This window comes from Macrotis lagotis, chromosome 1, assembly GCF_037893015.1.
Source record: "Macrotis lagotis isolate mMagLag1 chromosome 1, bilby.v1.9.chrom.fasta, whole genome shotgun sequence".
In the NCBI taxonomy this organism is placed as follows: domain Eukaryota; kingdom Metazoa; phylum Chordata; class Mammalia; order Peramelemorphia; family Peramelidae; genus Macrotis; species Macrotis lagotis.
In genome coordinates, this window is record NC_133658.1 from 502,938,351 (window position 1) to 502,958,315 (window position 19,965).

Here is a 19,965-nt window from a genome sequence, read left to right on the forward strand (position 1 = left end):
CCCATGGCTCTGTCTCCCTTCACCTTAGCAGTTTAGGATCTCATTTCATACATAAGGAAGCCACTTGCCAAGATTTCCTCTTCTTTTTTCCTTTTAACATCATTCAGAAATCTTCGATTATCTGCTCTTTCACCCCCTGTCTCTCATGAAGAGAAGTAACTCTTCTTGGCCAAGAAAAATTTTGAATGCATACATCCCTGATTTCCCCTGTCCCTATCTTCTCTAGTAGATTGCCTCCTCTGTAAATCTATGCTCTCTTATCCTGTCTCCATATTTACTGGCTTCTTCCACCATTGTCTCCTACGTCCTTTAAAAACCTTCACTTGATCCTTCCATTGTTGCTTATATCTTTTATCTTCTCAACTAAACTTCTAGAGAAAGCCATCTATAGTCTATGCCTTCCATTCTACAGCCTAGATTCCAACATTATTTGATTAAAACAACTCTTTCCAAATCAGCAATTTATTTTTTTTTAGTGCCATATTTAATGGCCTTTTCTCCAACCTCATTTTCCCTTATTTTCTCTTTGGCCTTTGACTCTGTTGTTCACCTTCTTGTCCTGGATACTGTCTCCTCTCTCTCATAAGTTTTTTTGACATTCCTATTTGTTGACTCCTTACTCTCCATGTCTTGCTCTTCAGACAGGTCACATCCATTAACCACAGGTGTCCCCAAAGAGTCTGCCTGGAAATTCTTCTCTTCTACCTCTGAACTATTTCATGTGGTAATTTCATCAGTTTTCCTGGGTTCAATTTTCTTTATACAAATGATTCTCAAATTTAATACCCAGCCCTAACTTCTCTTGAGCTATAGTCTCACAACTATAATTGGGCAGCTAGATGGCACAGTGGATAGAGCACTGGCCCTGGAGTTAGCCGTACCTGAGTTCAAATTCAGCCTCAGACATGTAACAATTACCTAGCTTTGTGACCTTGGGCAAGTCACTTAACCCCATTGTCTTGCAAAAACAAAACAAAAAAAAACCCTTTTGACCTTTTAAAGTAGAAGTCTTATGAGTATTTCAAAATTCAACAGGTCTAATATAAAACTCATTATCTTTTCCCCATGACCCTCTCCTCTTCCAAAACCCCCTGTTACCATGGAGGGCACCACCATCCTTCTAATCAGGCTCCCAACCTCACTGTCATCTTTGACTTTTCTTTCACATCCATTTAGTATTTCCAGTTTGTTTCCAGTCTTCCTACCTTTACATCTCTTGTATGTGAACATCCCTTTCTCTCCAGTCACAGTGGTCACCACAGCAGTTAAAATTTTCTTAGGGGTTTGGGTTTTTTTTGTTTTTTTTTTTGTTTTTTGGGGGTTTTTTTTTGGCAAGGCAATGGGGTTAAGTGGCTTGCCCAAGGCCACACAGCTAGGTAATTATCAAGTGTCTGAGGCCAGATTTGAACTCAGGTGGTACTGACTCCAGGGTCAGTGCTCTATCTACTGCGCCATCTAGCCGCCCCTATAATTTTTTTTTTAAGAGTCTATTTGAGTTTTACAATTTTTCCCCTAATCTTCCCTCCCTCCACCCCCTACAGAAGGAAATTTGTCAGTCTTTACATTGTTTCCATGGTATACATTGATCCAAATTGAATGTGATGAGAGAGAAGTCATATCCTTAAAGAATAAACATAAAGTATAAGAGACAGCAAGATCAGACAATAAGATAATAAGTTTTTTTCTAAATTAAAGGTAATAGTCCTTGGTCTTTGTTCAAACTCCACAGTTCTTTCTCTGGATACAGATGTTATTCTCCATTGCAGACAGCCCCAAATTGTCCCTAATTGTTGCACTGATGGAATGAGCAAGTCCATCAAGGTTGATCATCACCCCCCATGTTTCTGTTAGGGTGTACAGTGTTCTTCTGGTTCTGCTCATTTCACTCAGCATCAATTCATGCAGATGCCTCCAGGCTTCCCTGAATTCCCATCCCTCCTTGTTTCTAATAGAACAATAGTGTTCCATGACATACATATACAACAGTTTACTAAGCTATTCCCCAACTGAAGGACATTTACTTGATTTCCAATCACAGCAATTACAATTAGCCTGATAATCTGGATTATTGTAGTAGAGTTTTGGTTGTTCTATCCTGTTCTAAATCCATCTTCCACTCAGCTGCCTAAATGATTTTCCTTGAGCACAGTTCTGACCATTTCATTTCCCTAGTCTCTGAAATTCAGGGTCTCCCTCATTATCTCCAAGATCAAATGTAAAATTTTCTATTTGTTATTTAAAGCCCTTTACAACTTTTCCCCTTCTCTTTTCAGTCTTCCTACTTTTTATTACCTGTTGTATTTTTTATGTTCTAATAACACATGTTGTCTCTCTGTTCCTTCTAACATCCATCTCCCAATTACATTCTTTTTTTTAAATTTTGAGTTCCAAATTTGCCCTCCCTTTCTTTCCTCTACAAGTGCAATCATGTAAAACATTTTTGTATCAGTCTTTTTTTACAAGAAAACTCAGATAAAAGAAAAAGAATGAGTGAAAATTAGCATGCTTCAGTCTACTTCATCATTAATCCTTTGAGATTGTCTTGAATCATTTTGTTGAGAATACCCAAGTCATTCATAGTTCATCATAACAATATTGTTGAGTATTCTCCTAGTTTGTTCACTTCACTTTGTTTTAGTTCATATAAGATTTTTCAGGTTTTTTTTTTTTAAATCATCTTGCTTTTAATTTCTTTTAGCACAGTAGTATTCCATCACAATAATGTGCCATAACTTGTTTCACCATTCCCTAATTGATGGACATTGCTTTGAATTCCAGTTCTCAGTCATCATAAAGAGAGTTGCTATAAATATTTTTCTATCTTTTTTGATGTCTGGGATATAGAAGTATTAGTGATAATGCTGGATCAAATGGCATGCATAGTTTTAGAGCCCTTTGGGCATAGTTTCAAATTGTTCTCCAGAATGGTTGGATCACTTCACAGCTCCACCAATAGTGCATTAGTGTCCCAATTTTCCCACATCCTTTCTAACATTTATCATCTTTCTTTTTTGTCATATTCAATCTGATAGGTGTGAGGTGGTACCTTAGAGTTGTTTTAATGCTCATTTCTTTGTCTGAAAACTGCCTGTTCATATCCTTTGATCATTTATCAATTGGGGAATAACTCATTTTCTTATAAATTTGACTCAGCTCTCTATAGATTTGAAAAGTGAGGCCTTTGTCAGAGATATTAGTTACAAAAAAGTTTTTTCCAGTTTTCTATTTTGCTTTTAATATTGGCTTTGTTTGTATAAAAGTCCTTTTAATCTTATATAATAAAAATTATCTTTTTTTTGTATTTTCCTTGATCCTAAATTCTTCCCTTATTCATAGATCTGACAGACTATTCCATGCTCTCCATATTTGCTTATGGTATCACCTTTAAGTGTAAATCTTACACCTATTTTTACCTTACCTCAATATATAGTATGAAATGTTGGTTTGTACTGAGTTTCTGTCATGGTGTTTTCCAGTTTTCCTAGCAGTGTTTGTAAATATCGAGCTTTTGTTCCAAAAACTTGGATCTTTGTGGTTATTATATAGTAGTTTACTATGATCATTTACTATAATGTAATATGTACCTATTCTATCACTACTCTATTTTTTAACCAGTAATAGTTTGATCATTGCCACTGTGCTTTCCTTTTCATTGACTCTTTCCCCATCCCAAGAGTGTTTTCTTTCCTCTACACTCAGCTTCCTAAAAAACTGAACTCAAATCCCACTTCCTGTAAGAGGTCTTTTCTTGTTCTCCCTCTGCATGTATTTGCCTTCTGAGATTACTTTCTACATATCTTGCAGATATATAGTTGTTTCAGTGTTGTCACCCCCATTAGGGTATGAGCTCTAGAAGAGCAGCAACCTTGATTTTGTCTTATTTTGTATTGCTGCTTAGCACAATATATATTGCATCATAGAGTTCCATAATTGTTTTTAGTTGGCAGTATTTTTTAATTGTAATGAACTTAATGTGCTTTTTCAGGTTTCTGTTCCCCCTGGAGCTTTGGACTGCTGGGTCTTTTTGAGCTGTTTAGAGGTGTTGCAGAGGATAGAAGGTTGCTGTGATCGTGCTCAAATTGATTCCAATATTTCCCACACTGTTGGCTTATGGAGCTATGCCACAGAAAAGGTAGACAAGATATAATGCATGTTTTCCTTTTTCTCTGGTTTCTGCCACTATGTGAAAAATAATAGGCAAACTAGTTACCACATTATTCTTTTGAAATGATTATCAGTTGTTCTGGTTACATTACTATATGCTATATAGCAGATGTAGTAGTTGTCCACTATCTATTTATTCAGTAGGTACTTTCTAAATACCTGCTATGTATGTCAGTGATAGCCTTGCATAGTTGTGGGTAGCATGATTGTCTTGGAACCAGAAAGGCTTATATATTCAGATTGTTTCTCTGAAACCTACAAGATATGACTTGGGCTAAGTCACTTTACTTCTGGCAACTCTTTAAGATTTATCTTTCAGATTGAGGGAAAAGTTCTCATTCTTGAAGTTTGCTAGGCAGATGAAATGACAGGTGCTTCATATATTTGAGTATGTGTATAAATGCTATGTTACAAACTTTCAGAAGTATAATAAAAAGTAAAATGCATGACTTTTTCCTTCAGAGATGTTTTTTAATCTAATTCAAAATGACTTAAACATAACACATGAAAAGTTAAATGATAGTATAAGACAGAAATGAGTGGTTCAGACAGAGGAGTAATCTGGAAAGCTAAGGAAATTATTGAAGAAAGTGAGCTTTGAACAGAACTTGGAAAGATAGATTTGTTGATGAAAAACATTTTGTGATTAAGAATAGGGAAGAAACTCATTATGAGGACAGGTAGATAGAATTGCAAGAGATGTTTAGGAAAAAATGACTAGGTCAATCTGTCTAGAAGGTTCTTTTAGGTCCATGGTATAAGATGAAAGTTGGGAAGATAGTCTGGATCCAGATTGTAAAAGACTTGAAAATGTTGTCCTCATAAGTGCGGATTTTGCTATGCAACTTTTAAAATAAGAGGAGCATATGAGAAATATACAGGGACATAGGACCGCAGAAAATATGAAAAACTATGAATAGCACTGGCTCCTATCCCAAATCTTTGTTTTTAATAATTCTTATTTTTTGCACCCATTACAAAGTTGCATTTTCTGTGTGAGAGATTAGTAACTTTCACACTCTGCAGTCTTCTCAGATGTTAGTGTAACTACAGCAACTGCTTCAAGAATTTCCTTCTAACATTATTTTGGGAGAAAAATCATATGACTGAGTCTTGGTGGTAGAGAGCCATAGAAAGTGTGAAACCACATTCCTTTAGTGCACTGAAAATTTTAACAAAATTTAACTATTCATAATAAATTTGTATATGTATACTTTTGGTAGTAGATTATAAAATGAATTAATATGTAGTATTTATACATTTATGAATTAATAGGTTTTTACTTTTCTTTTTTATATTTCCATTGTCAATAATTTTCCACAGCAAATCTCCAAAAAATTCTCATTTAATTATTGACAGCCAATTCATGAATAAATAAAACTGCAAAGGTCAAATCTGATAAGGGAATGTCAAAGTATGACTGTAGTTTTTTTTTTTAAGAAAAATTAGTCTGATAACAGTGTACAGACTAGCTAGAATCAAGAAGAAACTATTGCATAAGATATCAGTTACTAGCCCTTTTTATAGGTCTTTAAACTATTTAACAAGTTAACAGTAAAGAGCATCTTAGTAGAAAATCATTTGAGAGAGATAGTGACAAACACATGAATTGGATTTGAGTGAGAGTGCTGTTCTGAATCACCAACTTCATTTTCTTCTCCAGAGCCATCTGGGTCCAGTGGCCATATATGAATCAGAATAACTGGAGATGTTTCTGGATGCAATTAATGTTAAGTAACTTGCCCAAGGTCACACAGTAGGAATCAAGTGTCTGAGGCTGGATTCAAACTCCCAGCCTCCTGCCCCACGGCCAGTGCTCTATCCACTGCACTTATCTGCCCAAATGGAAGGGATTGGTTGGTTAGTGGTAATTACCTCTGTTTACAGTTAAAGGCCCCTCTGTAAGACTTCCTCTTTTCCGCATTTAAGACTTCCGCATTTATTCCTCTTCTCACATTTTAAATATTCCAAAGAGAGAAATAGAGGATGATTTTCTGTAGTATATGATATAAAATAACCATTTACTGTTTCCAGTAGAATTTGATTATTAATTAGCTCTTCTAAAACTTCATGTTTAGGAGAATTTTATTTTTATAAGGAGCAAGGTAAAATTCATTTTAAGTGACTAGAATTGATAAGAGTTATTACCACAAGTGCTCTCTATGAAACTACTTCTTAAAGAATTGTCTTTACTACAAAAGTGTTGGAAATATAAGTCAGCCTTACAGAAAGGTACTAAAGAAATAACAAATGATTTTTGCTGCTCATTTTCATAGCCTTATTGCTATTCTGAGCTATTTTTTACTTTTCAGTCCTCTAAGAAGTATTCAGATAGGGGTAACTGGTGGGGGGTGGGGTGGCAACTAGGTGGTGCACTGGTCTTGGAGTCAGGAGGACCTAAGTGTCTGGCCTCAGACACTTAATATGACCTAGCTTTGTCACTTAAGCCCATTGCCATGCAAAAGTCAAAAAAAAAAAGCTTCAGATGATGATGACTTTAGAATTTCTAGCATTATCCCTTTCCTTTCGATTAGTAGCCTTCCTTGCAGGAATTTATTACAGAATGATATAGCAAAATATAACTAATTGCATAAGTTTTGTATTAAAATTATTAAGCTCTGTACTTTTAATATTTCCTTGAAATATCAATTTATAGTGTGAGTTTTTCCTCAATAGCTGAAGTCCTTGGGATATCTCTGTGGACTTGTGTCAGAAAATGGACCAAATTCAGAAGATCTTAATAGGACAGTTGATCTTTTGGCAGGTTTAGGAGCTGAACGGCCAGAAACAGGTACTTTTGAAAATTTATTTATGGAGGATTATGTTGAAAATTAATAAAAAATATTAAGAGTCATGTTAAATCTAATTACTAAAACCGTACTTTGAAGGAATTCAAGAAATTATTCTTTTTAGCTTACTATGTAGGTTTAAAAACCATTAGCAATGTTTTGAGAGAATTTAGTGATCAACTGTGTGAATCTTGTATATCCTGTATATAAATTTAAAATAACTCTGATGCTATTAGTCTTTTTTCTGAAATACAGATAAGCTTTTCCTAAAATCACTGAATATCTCATATGATTATGTTATATTCCAAGGATTAAGTAGCATTATTTCTTGAAGATAACTTATGGTATATTGCCTTAGTATATTCCCACAATATAGTAATTTAGAATTGCCCTTCTCATGGTACTTTAATTCTCAGAAAGTATATATGTTTATCTTAATTGTCATTTAGTAACCATGCCATCCTGGCCTAAATAGAGGGCCAACTTTCAAGTCAGGTAAGCTATAGAAATACTTCATTGTAACAGTGGGCAAATTGCTTAAATTTTGAATGCCCCAGGCAGTTTTCTGAGCATGCTAATTACAAATGAGCTCCTGATTTGTATTTGGTGCAGGAAATTTATACATACAAAGTTCCAAATAGTGATAAAAACACAGATCATTTTCACCCTCACCCTCACCCTCTCTCCCACCCCACTCACTCAAAGCCATTTTGATTCCTTTAGAAAGAAAAAGATACTTTAATAGGACAAATACTGTTAACAGTAACCGTCAAAACACTATTTTTGTACTTCAGTTGATAATCAGTAAACATGTTGGATATCATCAGATATGTTGTTGTTACAGGTTATCTAATGACATGATGAAATTTTGTCCTGGGTCAGATCATGCTGTTGCATTGCTGGAAATAAAGCACCATGTGAATAACTTCACTTATAACTTTAGTATTTTAATTAAGAGTTATTATAAATATTGTTATACTTCAGTTTTCATTGCTACTAAACTATTCACTGAAATTGCTGTAGTATTGATCTATTATCTGGCTAAAATCTTAATTTAGTCCTAGTTTTGAGATCATCTGAAACATGAAGAATTTTTAAGTTTGATTTCTTCATTTCCTGGTTTGAGGGCAAACACTTGCAGATGGATATAAATTTTGAAGATGAATAAGTAGCCATTTCTTTTTGTTTAAGCCAAAACTGCACAGAGTCCATATAAGAAACTCCAGGAGGCCTTGTCATCAGTAGAAGCATTTGAAAAACATTACTTAGTAAGTATTATATTTGTGGAACTCTATGTGATGGAGAGAGATAATCACTCAGAGAGCACCCTGGGGCGGGTGTATCACTTTGCCTTTTGAATTGTGTATGACACTAAATGATCAAAAAGTTAGTTTGTTTGCTTGTGCTGGTCTTCTTGGTACCTTAAAGAGTTAATGGAGAAAAATACATGAATTGTTCATATGTCTTTTCATAAGTGCCCAAGATGCTGTGATTTCCCCAGATACAGATACAACTCTATAAACATTTTCAGTTTCATTAAATATATTTTCCCATTGCATAGATTGGTAATAGCTAGATAGCTATTAACTAGTGACTAGACAGTTATTTGTCCCTAATGAAATTTTTTTTATTATAAATTAATGGGGGAAAAAACCTGACATTTTTGCTTGCATTTCTTGCATAACCTAAATGTGTGTGTGTGTGTGTGTGTGTGTGTGTGTGTGTGTGTGTGTGTGTGTGTTTGTCTATATAGGCCAACTTTAGCATAGCTGACTTTTCCAGAATATTTTATGAGTAATCCACATCACTAAGAGGAAAAGATCTCCTTTTTATTTTTGAATATTTCTCTTAAAGTCAACTCAACATTTTACATAAAAATGTAATTATTTTAACATGGGGAAAACCCTTTCTTTTCAAAATTTCAGAGAAGAGGATATAAAAGATTATAAATACAGAGCAATTGAAAACCACAGGAGACATTTAGTAGAAGCCTCTCATTGGAGAAAAAAAGAAACTGAGGTCTAGAAAGGGGGAGGGATGAAGTCAAGGTCACAAAGCCATTAATAGGCTAAGCCATCCAACATAGCACCACACTTTTGGGGGAATGAGGGGAGGTAATTGAGGTTAAGTGACTTGCCCAGGGTCACACAGCTAGTAAATGTGTGAGGTCAGATTTGAACTGAGGTCCTCCTGCCTTCAGGATCAATGTTCTATTCACTCCAGCCCTATAAATTATTTATACTTTTTTCTCATACATTCTTATTGAGCAGTGCTATTCAGAATCCCATTACAAAAAGTAGTACAACATAAAAGAATACATTAAAAAATCTTTTTTAAAAATTATGAAGTGCTATATACATGTAAAATGATAATTTAATTCAAGTAAATAATGGTGGGTTTTTTCCCTTTTCCACAGGATCTGTCTCATGCTACCATTGAAATGTATACAAGTATCGGAAGAATCCGATCAGCTAAGCTCGTTGGAAAGGATTTGGCAGAGTTTTATATGTAATTCAATTTTAACCTTTTTTCACTTTTGACATGTACTTGGATATGTACAATCATTCTTAATATTGTATAAATATATTTACAATTTGGGATTTCTTAACATCACTCTAGGAATAAAAGAAGTCCTGTAAAAAAATGGAGTTCTTATACCTGGTTATCCAGAGTATATTATATAGAAGTGAAATTAACACATTATAAATAATTGTCAGCTTTTAAGTCAGGAAGACTAAAGTTTAGGTTTGAAAAGGTTTGCAGACATAAGATGCAAAAAATTTACCATGAAAGTTAGTATGGAAATAATTTAACAATCTTATTTAAAAAAAAAAACCCTTTTATTAATTTGCCCACTTAACATTCTTTAAAAACAGGGATTAGTGTGTAATAAAATATAAAATTTTCTGGGCCTTTTTTCCCATCACTAATATTTTCATCATAAATTAGGAGTGAGTACTTTATGTATACCTCTGGGTCTTATAACTTTTAAGCAACCTTAACTTGTCTTTAAGGTTCTTACTTTTTAAAGAATAAAGTGAAAAACATACATGATCATACTACACTTTTAATTCTGGTTCTAGTAAAGTCCTGCTTAGAAGGAAGAATATGTCAAGACTGGGAGGCTTGTGTATTTCAGATTTGGAGATTAAGTACATTTTATTATTGAGCAGAAGAACCAGGTTGGTACTTTAGCTTTCCTTCAGAGTTTAGAAATCTAATAAACCATCAGTGAAGAGGGAATAGAAGGAAAGATGAGGTAAGGAAAGGAATATGTGCAAAGCACACATAATTGAATCTTTTCATTCATCTTGCAAGTAGCTGTTTGTTTTGGTCTATTTTTTAATATATCTTTTTATTGATTATGATTTTATATTGCCTTAATTTCCAGATATAAATTTATTTCCATCCTGTCCATAACTTTTAACAGACTTTTAAAAAAATGCAAAACAGCATTCAAGCAAAATAGCCAACACATTCTCCATTTCTGACAATATTTGCAATACTTCAACACCCATAGTCTTCCACCTATGTAAAAAAGAGCGATTATTTACTTTCATTTTGTTTACATTTTCCCTTTCCTTCCTCTTTTGACCTTGTGGGGTAGACATAACTGGGTTCTCAAAGATTCTGCCAGACATTAGTAAACTGACAGCTCTTATATAGCTAGAAAAGTTTTAGCTGTGGTCCTGAGACAGACTCAGACTTAATGTGTGAGATCTAACTTAGAACAAAGACATTCATTACCCCTAGCTGATTAATTATTTTGTCATGACAGTGCATGAAAAAACCAAGACATGTAAATGGCTCTGTTCTATGCATTTCCATCTCACTTCCATTGTAACTATGGTAGAATGTCTGAAAAAAGGCCAAGGGTGCCAAATACTAAAGACTTTCATGGTTTCTACATGATCTCTAAATATTCATGTATCAATGAATTACTCTACTTATTCCAGGTAAGATTGTTTTTGTCTATGAATCATTATGTTGATGTTACTCAAAAGAATAATTCGCAAATTGAGAAGTCCAGGGAAAGTTAATAAAGTGTCTAGTAAGAAACATTATCTCATCAGATGCCTTGCTAAAAATTGCTTTGCAGCATTCATGATGAAAAAAGACCCACAGAAATATGACTGCAACTTTTGTTCTAACAATCTATCTCAGAGAATAAAGCGACAAATGCCACAAAGAATTATTAGTAAGATGCCCCAAAACAAGTCAAAGCATATTTTAATATTTAAGGATTGTGGCCACAGGGAAAGATAGTGAAAAGTCTGTTGAAAAATATGGTTTACACTGAAAAATTATGAGGCAAAAAAAGAAAAAAAATTGAAATGTTAAAGGACACAAAGACTCAAAAATTTTATTTTTTAAGACAAGCTGATCATTCAGGAAATCGATTTCTTGATTTCCTTTAAAATGCCTATATATGTAATTTATACCTGTATGGAATTACAAGAGTAAATCTGGCCTTTATCCTTTTTTAAAAGAAATTTTTTTACTGAGATCTCTTTTTAATAATTTAATTCCCAATGTAACTTCCCCTATGCATCATCTTCTCAGAGAGTGTAATTCCTCATAGCAGTAAATGGGGAGGGGGGCGTTAGAGTAAAATCAACCAGCTTATCAGAAAAGCCTTATAAGAGGTCCAGTGTAGGTAGCACTTAGTTGATGTAATTAATGAATCCCCTCAAATTTGTACTGCATATTTTCACTGGGATGGAACCCATTGCATCATTATACCTTCACATAGCTCACCCATAATCTCCTATATTTACAAAGAAGCAGGGTAGATATCTTATGATATCTATTCATGGGGGGCTAAACTTAGTCTCATAATTTAGCAAAATTCAATTTCATTTGTTCCTGTTATTGTTTACATTTTTATAATAATTAGATATGTTGTTTTCCTGGTTCTTTTTACTTTACATCAGTTCACATGAACCAATACATACTTCTTGCTGTTCATTATATTCATTATTTCTTCTGGCACATTAATACTATTCTGTTAGATTCATGAACCTTGACTTGTTTGCCATTTTCTAATAGATTGGCATTTACTTTAAGTTCTCTTTTCTCAGAAAGTACTACTATAAATATTTTTATATTATCCAAAATGTTTTAGTGCCATTTTAAGCTGTTGAAGTTGTTTAAGCTTAAAGCTTAAACGTGCATTAAGACATTTGGGACACCTTATATTTAGGACATTTATTTTTGTCACTGACCTCCTTGGAGTTTAGACCTAGACCATATATCCCAGAATCAATTGTTTTGGACATATTAGTCGCTCTCTTTAATACCAAAAATATTTACTTACATAGTATATTCTTTATACTTGATATAACCAGACTAGAACAAAATTTTAGAACTAGAAAAAAACTTTTAAAAATAATCTAGTCCCCTTCATTTTATGGAAAAGGAAACTGAGATTTGGAAATTTTAACTTCTTCAAGATAATAAAGCTGGTTTGGGTCAGAGCTAGGACTAGGTCCTAGGTCTTCTGACTTTCCTGACCTACATTTTGATGACTATTGTGATTACCTGGTGAATAAATGATTAGTAGAGTCAGTAAGTAGTGTCTTTAAAATGTTGTTCAAGAACTTAGTTCTTATTGGAAGTTCTAGTTGAAAAGGTTAAAATATTCCATTTATACTTGATGAACATTGATATACTGATTCCACTTCAGTATTCTGTTAACATAGCAGTATTGGTATTTAGCACATGGAAAAGGAGAAAAGTTAAAGATTTGAGAAACTTTTTCAAAATTATCTAGGTTGCTACCATTTTCTCATTGTTTGAGAAAGAAATGTTATGTACTTAGCTGAACTTGCCTTTCATTATTTGAGATTAGCAATCACAAAATCTCAATGTGAGAGGTGAACTGAGAGCCCCTTTAAGTCCATTTCATAATCCAAACTAGAATCTCCTTGCCAGTGATTATTTTGGTCTTGTTTTAAAGACCTCCAGTACCCGTTCTCAACTTTCTATAGAAAACCCAGACTACAGATAAGTATCATTTTTGAATCTTTGATATCACACCTTGGATTCTGGAGAAATTAACTATTTGAGATGCTATACCACTTCAATTTAGAGAAGTGTTAAAGAGAAGGATATATTTGATGTGAAAAAGGTAGGGGAAGAGCAGTCTTAAAATTGAATTTTTAAATTTGTTTTCACTATAAAACGTGATTAAACTTGTTTGTTTACTTTGCAAGGAGGAAAAAGTCTCCACAAAAAGCAGAGGTCTACCTTCAAAATGCATTAAAGAATTATGTGGCTGAGGGTTGGGCATTGCCCATCACACATACAAGAAAGCAGCTAGCAGAATGTCAAAAACATCTTGGACAAATTGAAAAGTATCCTTTAATAAAACTAGATAATCAATTTCTAGAGAATGAAATTGTATTTATATAATACATGATGACATTTCTCTTAGAATAATGATATATACAGGTGTTGAATCAATGTTTTTTTTTGTGGTAATGAGACTAACAGCCTGTTTATTTTTCTAGTGATGTCATTTTGGAGGAAACCTTTTTTTTTTTTAAGATTTTATTTGAGTATTTTGAGTTTTACAACTTTTCCCCTATTCTTGCTTCCCTCCCCCCCACCCCTCCCTAGAAGGTAGTCTGTTAGTCTTTACATTGGAGGGTACACTTTAAATATATGTCTTTTATTTGAATTCATGTGTTTTTTTGTAAAAGATGGGCTTCTTGAAAAAAACTTGCCTTTGCTAAACTTTAATGAATGCCAGAGCATTCAGAAAATTGATTTATGCTTTAAAAATTTTCTTGAAAATAGCTGTGGACTTCATTCTCCTTAGCTCTATTTTCTAGCTATCTTCAAACAAGCAGCCTTTTAGCCAGTGATAGTCACTTAACAGAGGATGAACGTAAACATTTTTGCCAAGAAATATTTGACTTTGCCAATCAGCAGAAAGAAAGTCCAGGTAAGGCCACATTAAATTAAAAAATTGAGTGAGTAAAGCATTTTAAAACCTGTTAAAATTATCTCTTTCAAATAGAAAATTTATAAGTTAAAAACTTTAATTCTTGAATCCTGATTTACATTATAATTAAACCTACTGTTTGAGATTTTATTAGGATAAAATGCTTGTGAGGGGGGATCCTTGAACTTTTCTTCAGTAGCCCTATTTTCCAGTGTTGTAGCCTCCTGGAACTAACTTAATAGTGATCTTTTGCAGCAGAACTCTATTAAACTCTCAGAGCCTTTGAAGCCAAGTCAACTACAATCCTTACTCCAGCTTGCCTAACCCAGACTGATAAACCATTTGTGCAGCTGGGACCTTTTCAGAACACCCTCCCTCCCTGATCCAATGTTTTCCAAACCTTCCTGCTCCTTCTTGCTCCTCTTCTCCCACTGCTCCATATCCCATAAAGGTCCAGTGCATCATCTGTGGGGCAGGCTTCTTGATAGAAGGAGTTCCCACATGCATATACCTTTCTCTTGTAGTAAATCAAGTTAGCACCTATTTTTTTGTGGAGTCATGACTTTCAGTTAAAAGCTTCAGTGAGTTGAATGGAATTCTTAGTTATTGGCTATATTATATACAATCTGTATGCTCTTTGTTGAATTATTTTTCTCTTGCAAGAATGTAGTTTTGTTTTAGGTTGAATAATTTGCCTTGTGTTAAGAACTGTACATAGTGCTGAGGATACCAAAAAAAAAAGGCAAAGACCTGATTCCTTACTGTTAGGAGATCATAATCCTCAAGAGGGACACAAACATGTAAATGACCTCATAAATATAAGTTATGTACAGAATAGGTGGAAAGTAATCTGAGAGAGAATATATTCTATTGAGGAGACTGGGAAAGGATTTGAGCTAAGTCTAAATAAGAAATCCAGTGAGGAGGTAGAGCATGCCAGGCATAGAGGCCAGCCAGGGAAATGACATGGTGGATGTTGGTGGAGTGTTGGAATGTTACGGTGTTACAAGGAACAGCAATGTCATAAGGAACTCCGAAGAATGGGAGTATGCAAAGTTATAAAGAGCTCTAAATATCAAATTCTTTTTCAATCCATTTGACTGGAATTTTCTTCATAAAACCAGGCAATTATAAAATGATGTTTTTGAGTGAGGAAAAGACCTTGGAGTAGCAGTTTAGCTCCTTGAAACTTAAGGAACACAAAATCATTGCTGCAACCATAATGGGGAAATCTTTGCTTCTGTTTTTATCTTCTCTGGCTTTTATTTCCTGCAAAATATATAAATTTCTTAGTTGTCACAAAGATTTGTTAGTTTTTCCAGCATAGTCTGAAATCTAGTTCTGTGAAAGAGTTTATAAATAAATTTGAGGGAAAAGAATTAGTTAACCTGTATTTATGTCATATTTGACAGAGGGTAATTCAAGAGCCATGTTGTCCTCTAAGCATATAATTTCAGTTAGTTAATACCATACTTAAATTCACCTTTGAACAATCAATAAGCATTTATTAAATACTCACTGTCCACCAAGAATTTTAGTACAGACAAAAGAAATACTTTCCTTCGTGTATTCTGGAGTATGAGATTGAATGGGATCTAAAGTATTTCATTGAGAATATTGCTTTGACTTCAGTGGCACTAGCTTTTGATGTAGACATTATCACTGTCTCTAAGAACCACATTTTTTGATATATAATCTGCAGGTCTCAAAGTAGTACTGTCTATGCATTCCTTCGCACAACTAAAGCATCTCCACTTTGATCCTTCAAATGCTCTTGTCCACGTGGGAGGAACTTTGTCTATTGAAATTACCTTGTTAAGCCAAATGCCTGTCTCAGTCCAAGTAGAGCAGATTGCCATCAGCGTTCACTTCAGCATCGAAAAAAATAGCTATCGTAAGACTGCTGAGTGGCTTACTAAGCACAAGACGTCCAATGGCATTATCAGTTTTCCAAATGAGAATTCAAGTGTTCCTTCCTCCCGAAGTAATTCTCCTGCACTGGAACTTTATGAAATGTACGAGAGGAGCCCCTCAGATAACTCCTTGAACACCACAGGGATTATTTGTAAAAATGTTCACATGCTACTACGAAGACAAGAAAGCAACTCCTCTCTGGAAATCCCTTCAGGTGTGACTCTGGAGGATGGGGCACACATATTAAAATGTAGCAATGTAACTCTGGACCCAGGGGTCAATAAAATAATATTCAGAACTCAGGTATGTTTTAAAAATTGGTAAGTTAAATTTAATACTGATAATTACAAGACTGCTGAGAAGGCGCATGGCCTAATGGAAAAAGTAGTGTACCTTGGAAATTAGGAAGACCTGGGTTCAAATTCCTGTTCTTGACACTTACTGACTACCTTACTCTGGGCAGATTATTCCATGCCCTCAGTAACTCTCTAAGATTACATCCTGTAGAGCAGGTGCTAATCTACATTGATGGAAATAGTTTCTTCATTAAAAGTTCCCTTCAGGGGTGGCTAGGTGGCTCAGTGGATAAAGCACTGGCCCTGGAGTCAAGAGTACCTGGTTTCAAACACTTAATAATTACCTAGCTGTGTGGCCTTGGGTAAGCCACTTAACCCCATTTGCCTTGCAAAAACCTAAAAAAAAAAAAGTTCCCTTCACCAAATACAGATCCAATTCAAAAGTAAAGGGCCGGTGTTGGCATTTTGGTTTTATCCTTTTAGAACATACTACTTCTAACTGATATTGACCCTAAAAGATTTATATTATTTGTTAACCAAATTAGAGATTTTGATAACTGTCTTTTTACAGTGTAATGATATATCAGGATGCACACACACACATAAATTGGGGATTTTAAAGATTGGGACCTTAGAGATTTAAATTTTAAATTGGAAGGGATTCCAGGTCTAGCTAGTCCTTTCATTTTACAGATGGGAAATTGTAGATCCAGGGCAGTCATCTCATAAGTGTCAGGTGGCAGAATCTGAATATTGAAAACCAATCCTCCAGCTCCAGTTATTCTTTCCATTGAGCCATGCAACCAACCACTCAGGATTGCCCAGTCCTGCTTTTCCTGCTTCTTAAGGTGATCTTAGTTATTTCAAGAACCTCAGTTATTTTAAAACATAATTTAAATTTCTCTTTATTTAAAAAATTATATAACACTTAGGTGAATGTATGATGTTATATTTTCAAAAGGGGGAAATCACTATTTTGTTAACAGTTAACCTAAAAAATACCCAGATTAGTTGTCAGAGAAACCACTCAGAAAGCAGTCAGTGAACATTCATTGAACAACTTCTACTCACTAGATGTTATGCATACATGTGCACACCTATGACTCATTTGTATATAAATTGCCTCTTTTATGTACCAATATTCAATTTAGATACACTATAGATTTTGAGTATTCTTACCGAAAGTTTGTGTATTCTATCCAAGAACAAATTCATCATGAATTTTCACAAATTAAAAATCTAACACCTGGGAGCTTAAAAAACTGAATACAAAATAAAATCTGCTCAGGTTACCTTAAACCTAGGAAAATTCTCAGTCAATGTAGAGCACTAGAGTTGTAGTCAGAATACTGGAGTTCCTGTTTTGAATCAACGTTTATTAACCATGTTTACGACATTTAAACTTGTAAGCTAATGAGCCTCAATTTTCTAAACAGTAAAAGTAAGTAAAATAATACCCCTATTCACAGAGTTATTTTTGAAGAATGCACTGTATGAATTGTAAAATACTATCTAAATGCTTGCCTGCATGTAAGTGCTCTCGTTTAGAAGGGTAAATAGGCTGGAAAAGTGACTGATATTCAAAAATTCTGGCTGTGCCACTTGATACCTTTGTGACCTTGGGATGGACATTTAATCTCTGGGACTCAGTTTCCTCATCTATGAAATAAGAGAGTTGGACGTTAGTACCTTCCAGCTCTACACTCAATAATTATTCAAGAAAATATGAATTTGTTAACCTGGAGAAGAGAAGATCTTGCCTTCAGGCATTTGGAAAGCTCACATGGGAAAAGGATTTTTCTTAATCTATTTGACCCCTAAAGTCAGAATCATAAGTATCAAGAAGTTGCAGAAAGGCAGATGGAGGCTGGATGTAAAGAAAAACAACTTCTGCCCCAAAGTATTGATCTTTAAAAGACTACATCATTACTTAAAAGGTACATTATCCAGAGATTTTTGTTCAGGAATGAGTTGGACTGGATGACCTCTGAGATATTTTCCAACTCAGAATCTGTATAAGTTATATGTGTGCATATATGCAACTGGGAAATGCATACATGCATATATACACAAATAAAAATTACAAAGGTTATAATTTAGAAATTATTATAAGTTCTCAAATAATACATCATTTCTACTTTAGGCTAAAGAACCTGGAACATATACTCTCAGGCAGATGTGCACCTCAGTGGGCCAAGTGCAATTTGTTCTTCCTCATATTTACCCCATAGTACAATATGATGTCTACTCTCAGGATCCTCAGCTAAAAGTGGAACCATTGACTGGTAAGAATACATAAATACTTAATCAGTTTTATTATAAAGATGAAGTGAAAGAAGGGGGACAGATTATAGAATAAACCTAAAATTTGTTGTTTTGATCTTTGGAGTTTCCTATTTTTTCTTTCCTCTTTACTTTTGACAGCATAACTGAGCAATTTAAACCTATTGTTGACCAGAAACTTAAAGTCTTTCCTATCTTGCCAAACTGCATTTCCTATAAATGTTAATGTCAGTGATTGATAAAAACTATATGTATATATGTATGCATGCATGCATGATATACATATTGTATAATTACATGCCTACATGTCTGAACTATGTGCATATTCTATCCAAAGATTATGCTAGTCAATGTTCAGTGAAAGAACAATAAATAGATTTGTGGATTCTTGTGAAATAGTATTCTCCTAAGTGAAAATGCTTCATTATGACTGTGTTGTAGATATAGCTAATACACTCTAATTGAAATGTTGATGTAGGGGATCAGTAGACTAACTGAACAAGTCATGTCAACTCATTTAATAAATATTTAAGTCAAAAGGAGAAATTATTTGTTCATTGTCTTTCCTGGACATTTACTGGCATTTGACTGGTCTTTAGTGATAGATATATGGATAGATACATCTATATGTGTTTTTATGTATATGTGTAAATACACATATACCTATTTATGTATACATGTTTATGCATGTGTATGTATACATATGAATGTATAAACACATAATTGCTAAATTCAGAGTGTCACCAACTAATGAAAAATTAGAAAAGTTTTAGTTACTAAAATGTCATGGGAATGTAAGTAGAATTCTCATGAATTTGTTCAAATTAGTATTTGTCCAAATTAGAATGGGAACACTGTATGCTTACTTCTATGATCTCATCTATGTGTTATTTTCTTCAAGGATACAGATTACAGTCCATCATTACCTTTTCATTCCATGATATCCTGTTAATCCTCCAAAGGGAGGCTGTTATGTCATTATGTGTGTATTGCAGCATTCAAGCTATTTGTTTCTTGTCTTCTATATAACCAAACCATCTTTCTTTCTGGTCCTAATTTATACTGCTACTTAAATATGATTTGTCATTGATAAGATTTTACAACACATTTATTCCTACCATACATCTCTCAGTTGCCTTTTGTATAATATGCAGCTTTTGTTCTTTGGAGATTGTGGTATTCCATAATTTGTAGCAGTATCATCTGCATGCAGCTTTCATTGACTAAGTATTGGTGTTAAAAAGACATTGCTTCTAGAAGACGTTTGGTATCATTAACAACACTTTATATTTTGGACCTTCCTTTTTTTGTAACCATTTTAAAGGTCCATTCAACTACATATGATAGTCTGGACAACAGGCATTCTTCATCCAGTTAGTTTCTGGATGATTAGATAAGTCTTTTGAGTGATTCCACATCACATTTAGGATGTTTTGCAGTGTTCCAGGGCTTGATGCAATCAGCACAGTATCATCCACAGACAGGAGCATCTGGAGGACCTCAGCATCTGAAAGGATTCCCTTTACCATTTGGACTCTTTGCTGGACAATTCTAATTGACAGTGAAAAAC

General features: G+C 34.1%; 1 protein-coding gene across 3 annotated transcripts in view; it reads left to right on the forward strand.

The window, feature by feature from the left end:
- TRAPPC10 (trafficking protein particle complex subunit 10) overlaps positions 1-19,965 on the forward strand; it is a 102,369-nt gene that overhangs the window by 64,973 nt on the left and 17,431 nt on the right. For all 3 annotated transcript variants that reach the window (XM_074214007.1, XM_074214008.1, XM_074214009.1), the window contains 8 exons: positions 3,986-4,132; positions 6,841-6,955; positions 8,145-8,221; positions 9,370-9,461; positions 13,169-13,309; positions 13,790-13,902; positions 15,605-16,119; positions 18,256-18,397. In XM_074214007.1, the coding sequence (XP_074070108.1) occupies positions 3,986-4,132; positions 6,841-6,955; positions 8,145-8,221; positions 9,370-9,461; positions 13,169-13,309; positions 13,790-13,902; positions 15,605-16,119; positions 18,256-18,397 (1,342 nt within the window). The remainder of the gene's footprint in view (positions 1-3,985; positions 4,133-6,840; positions 6,956-8,144; positions 8,222-9,369; positions 9,462-13,168; positions 13,310-13,789; positions 13,903-15,604; positions 16,120-18,255; positions 18,398-19,965) is intronic.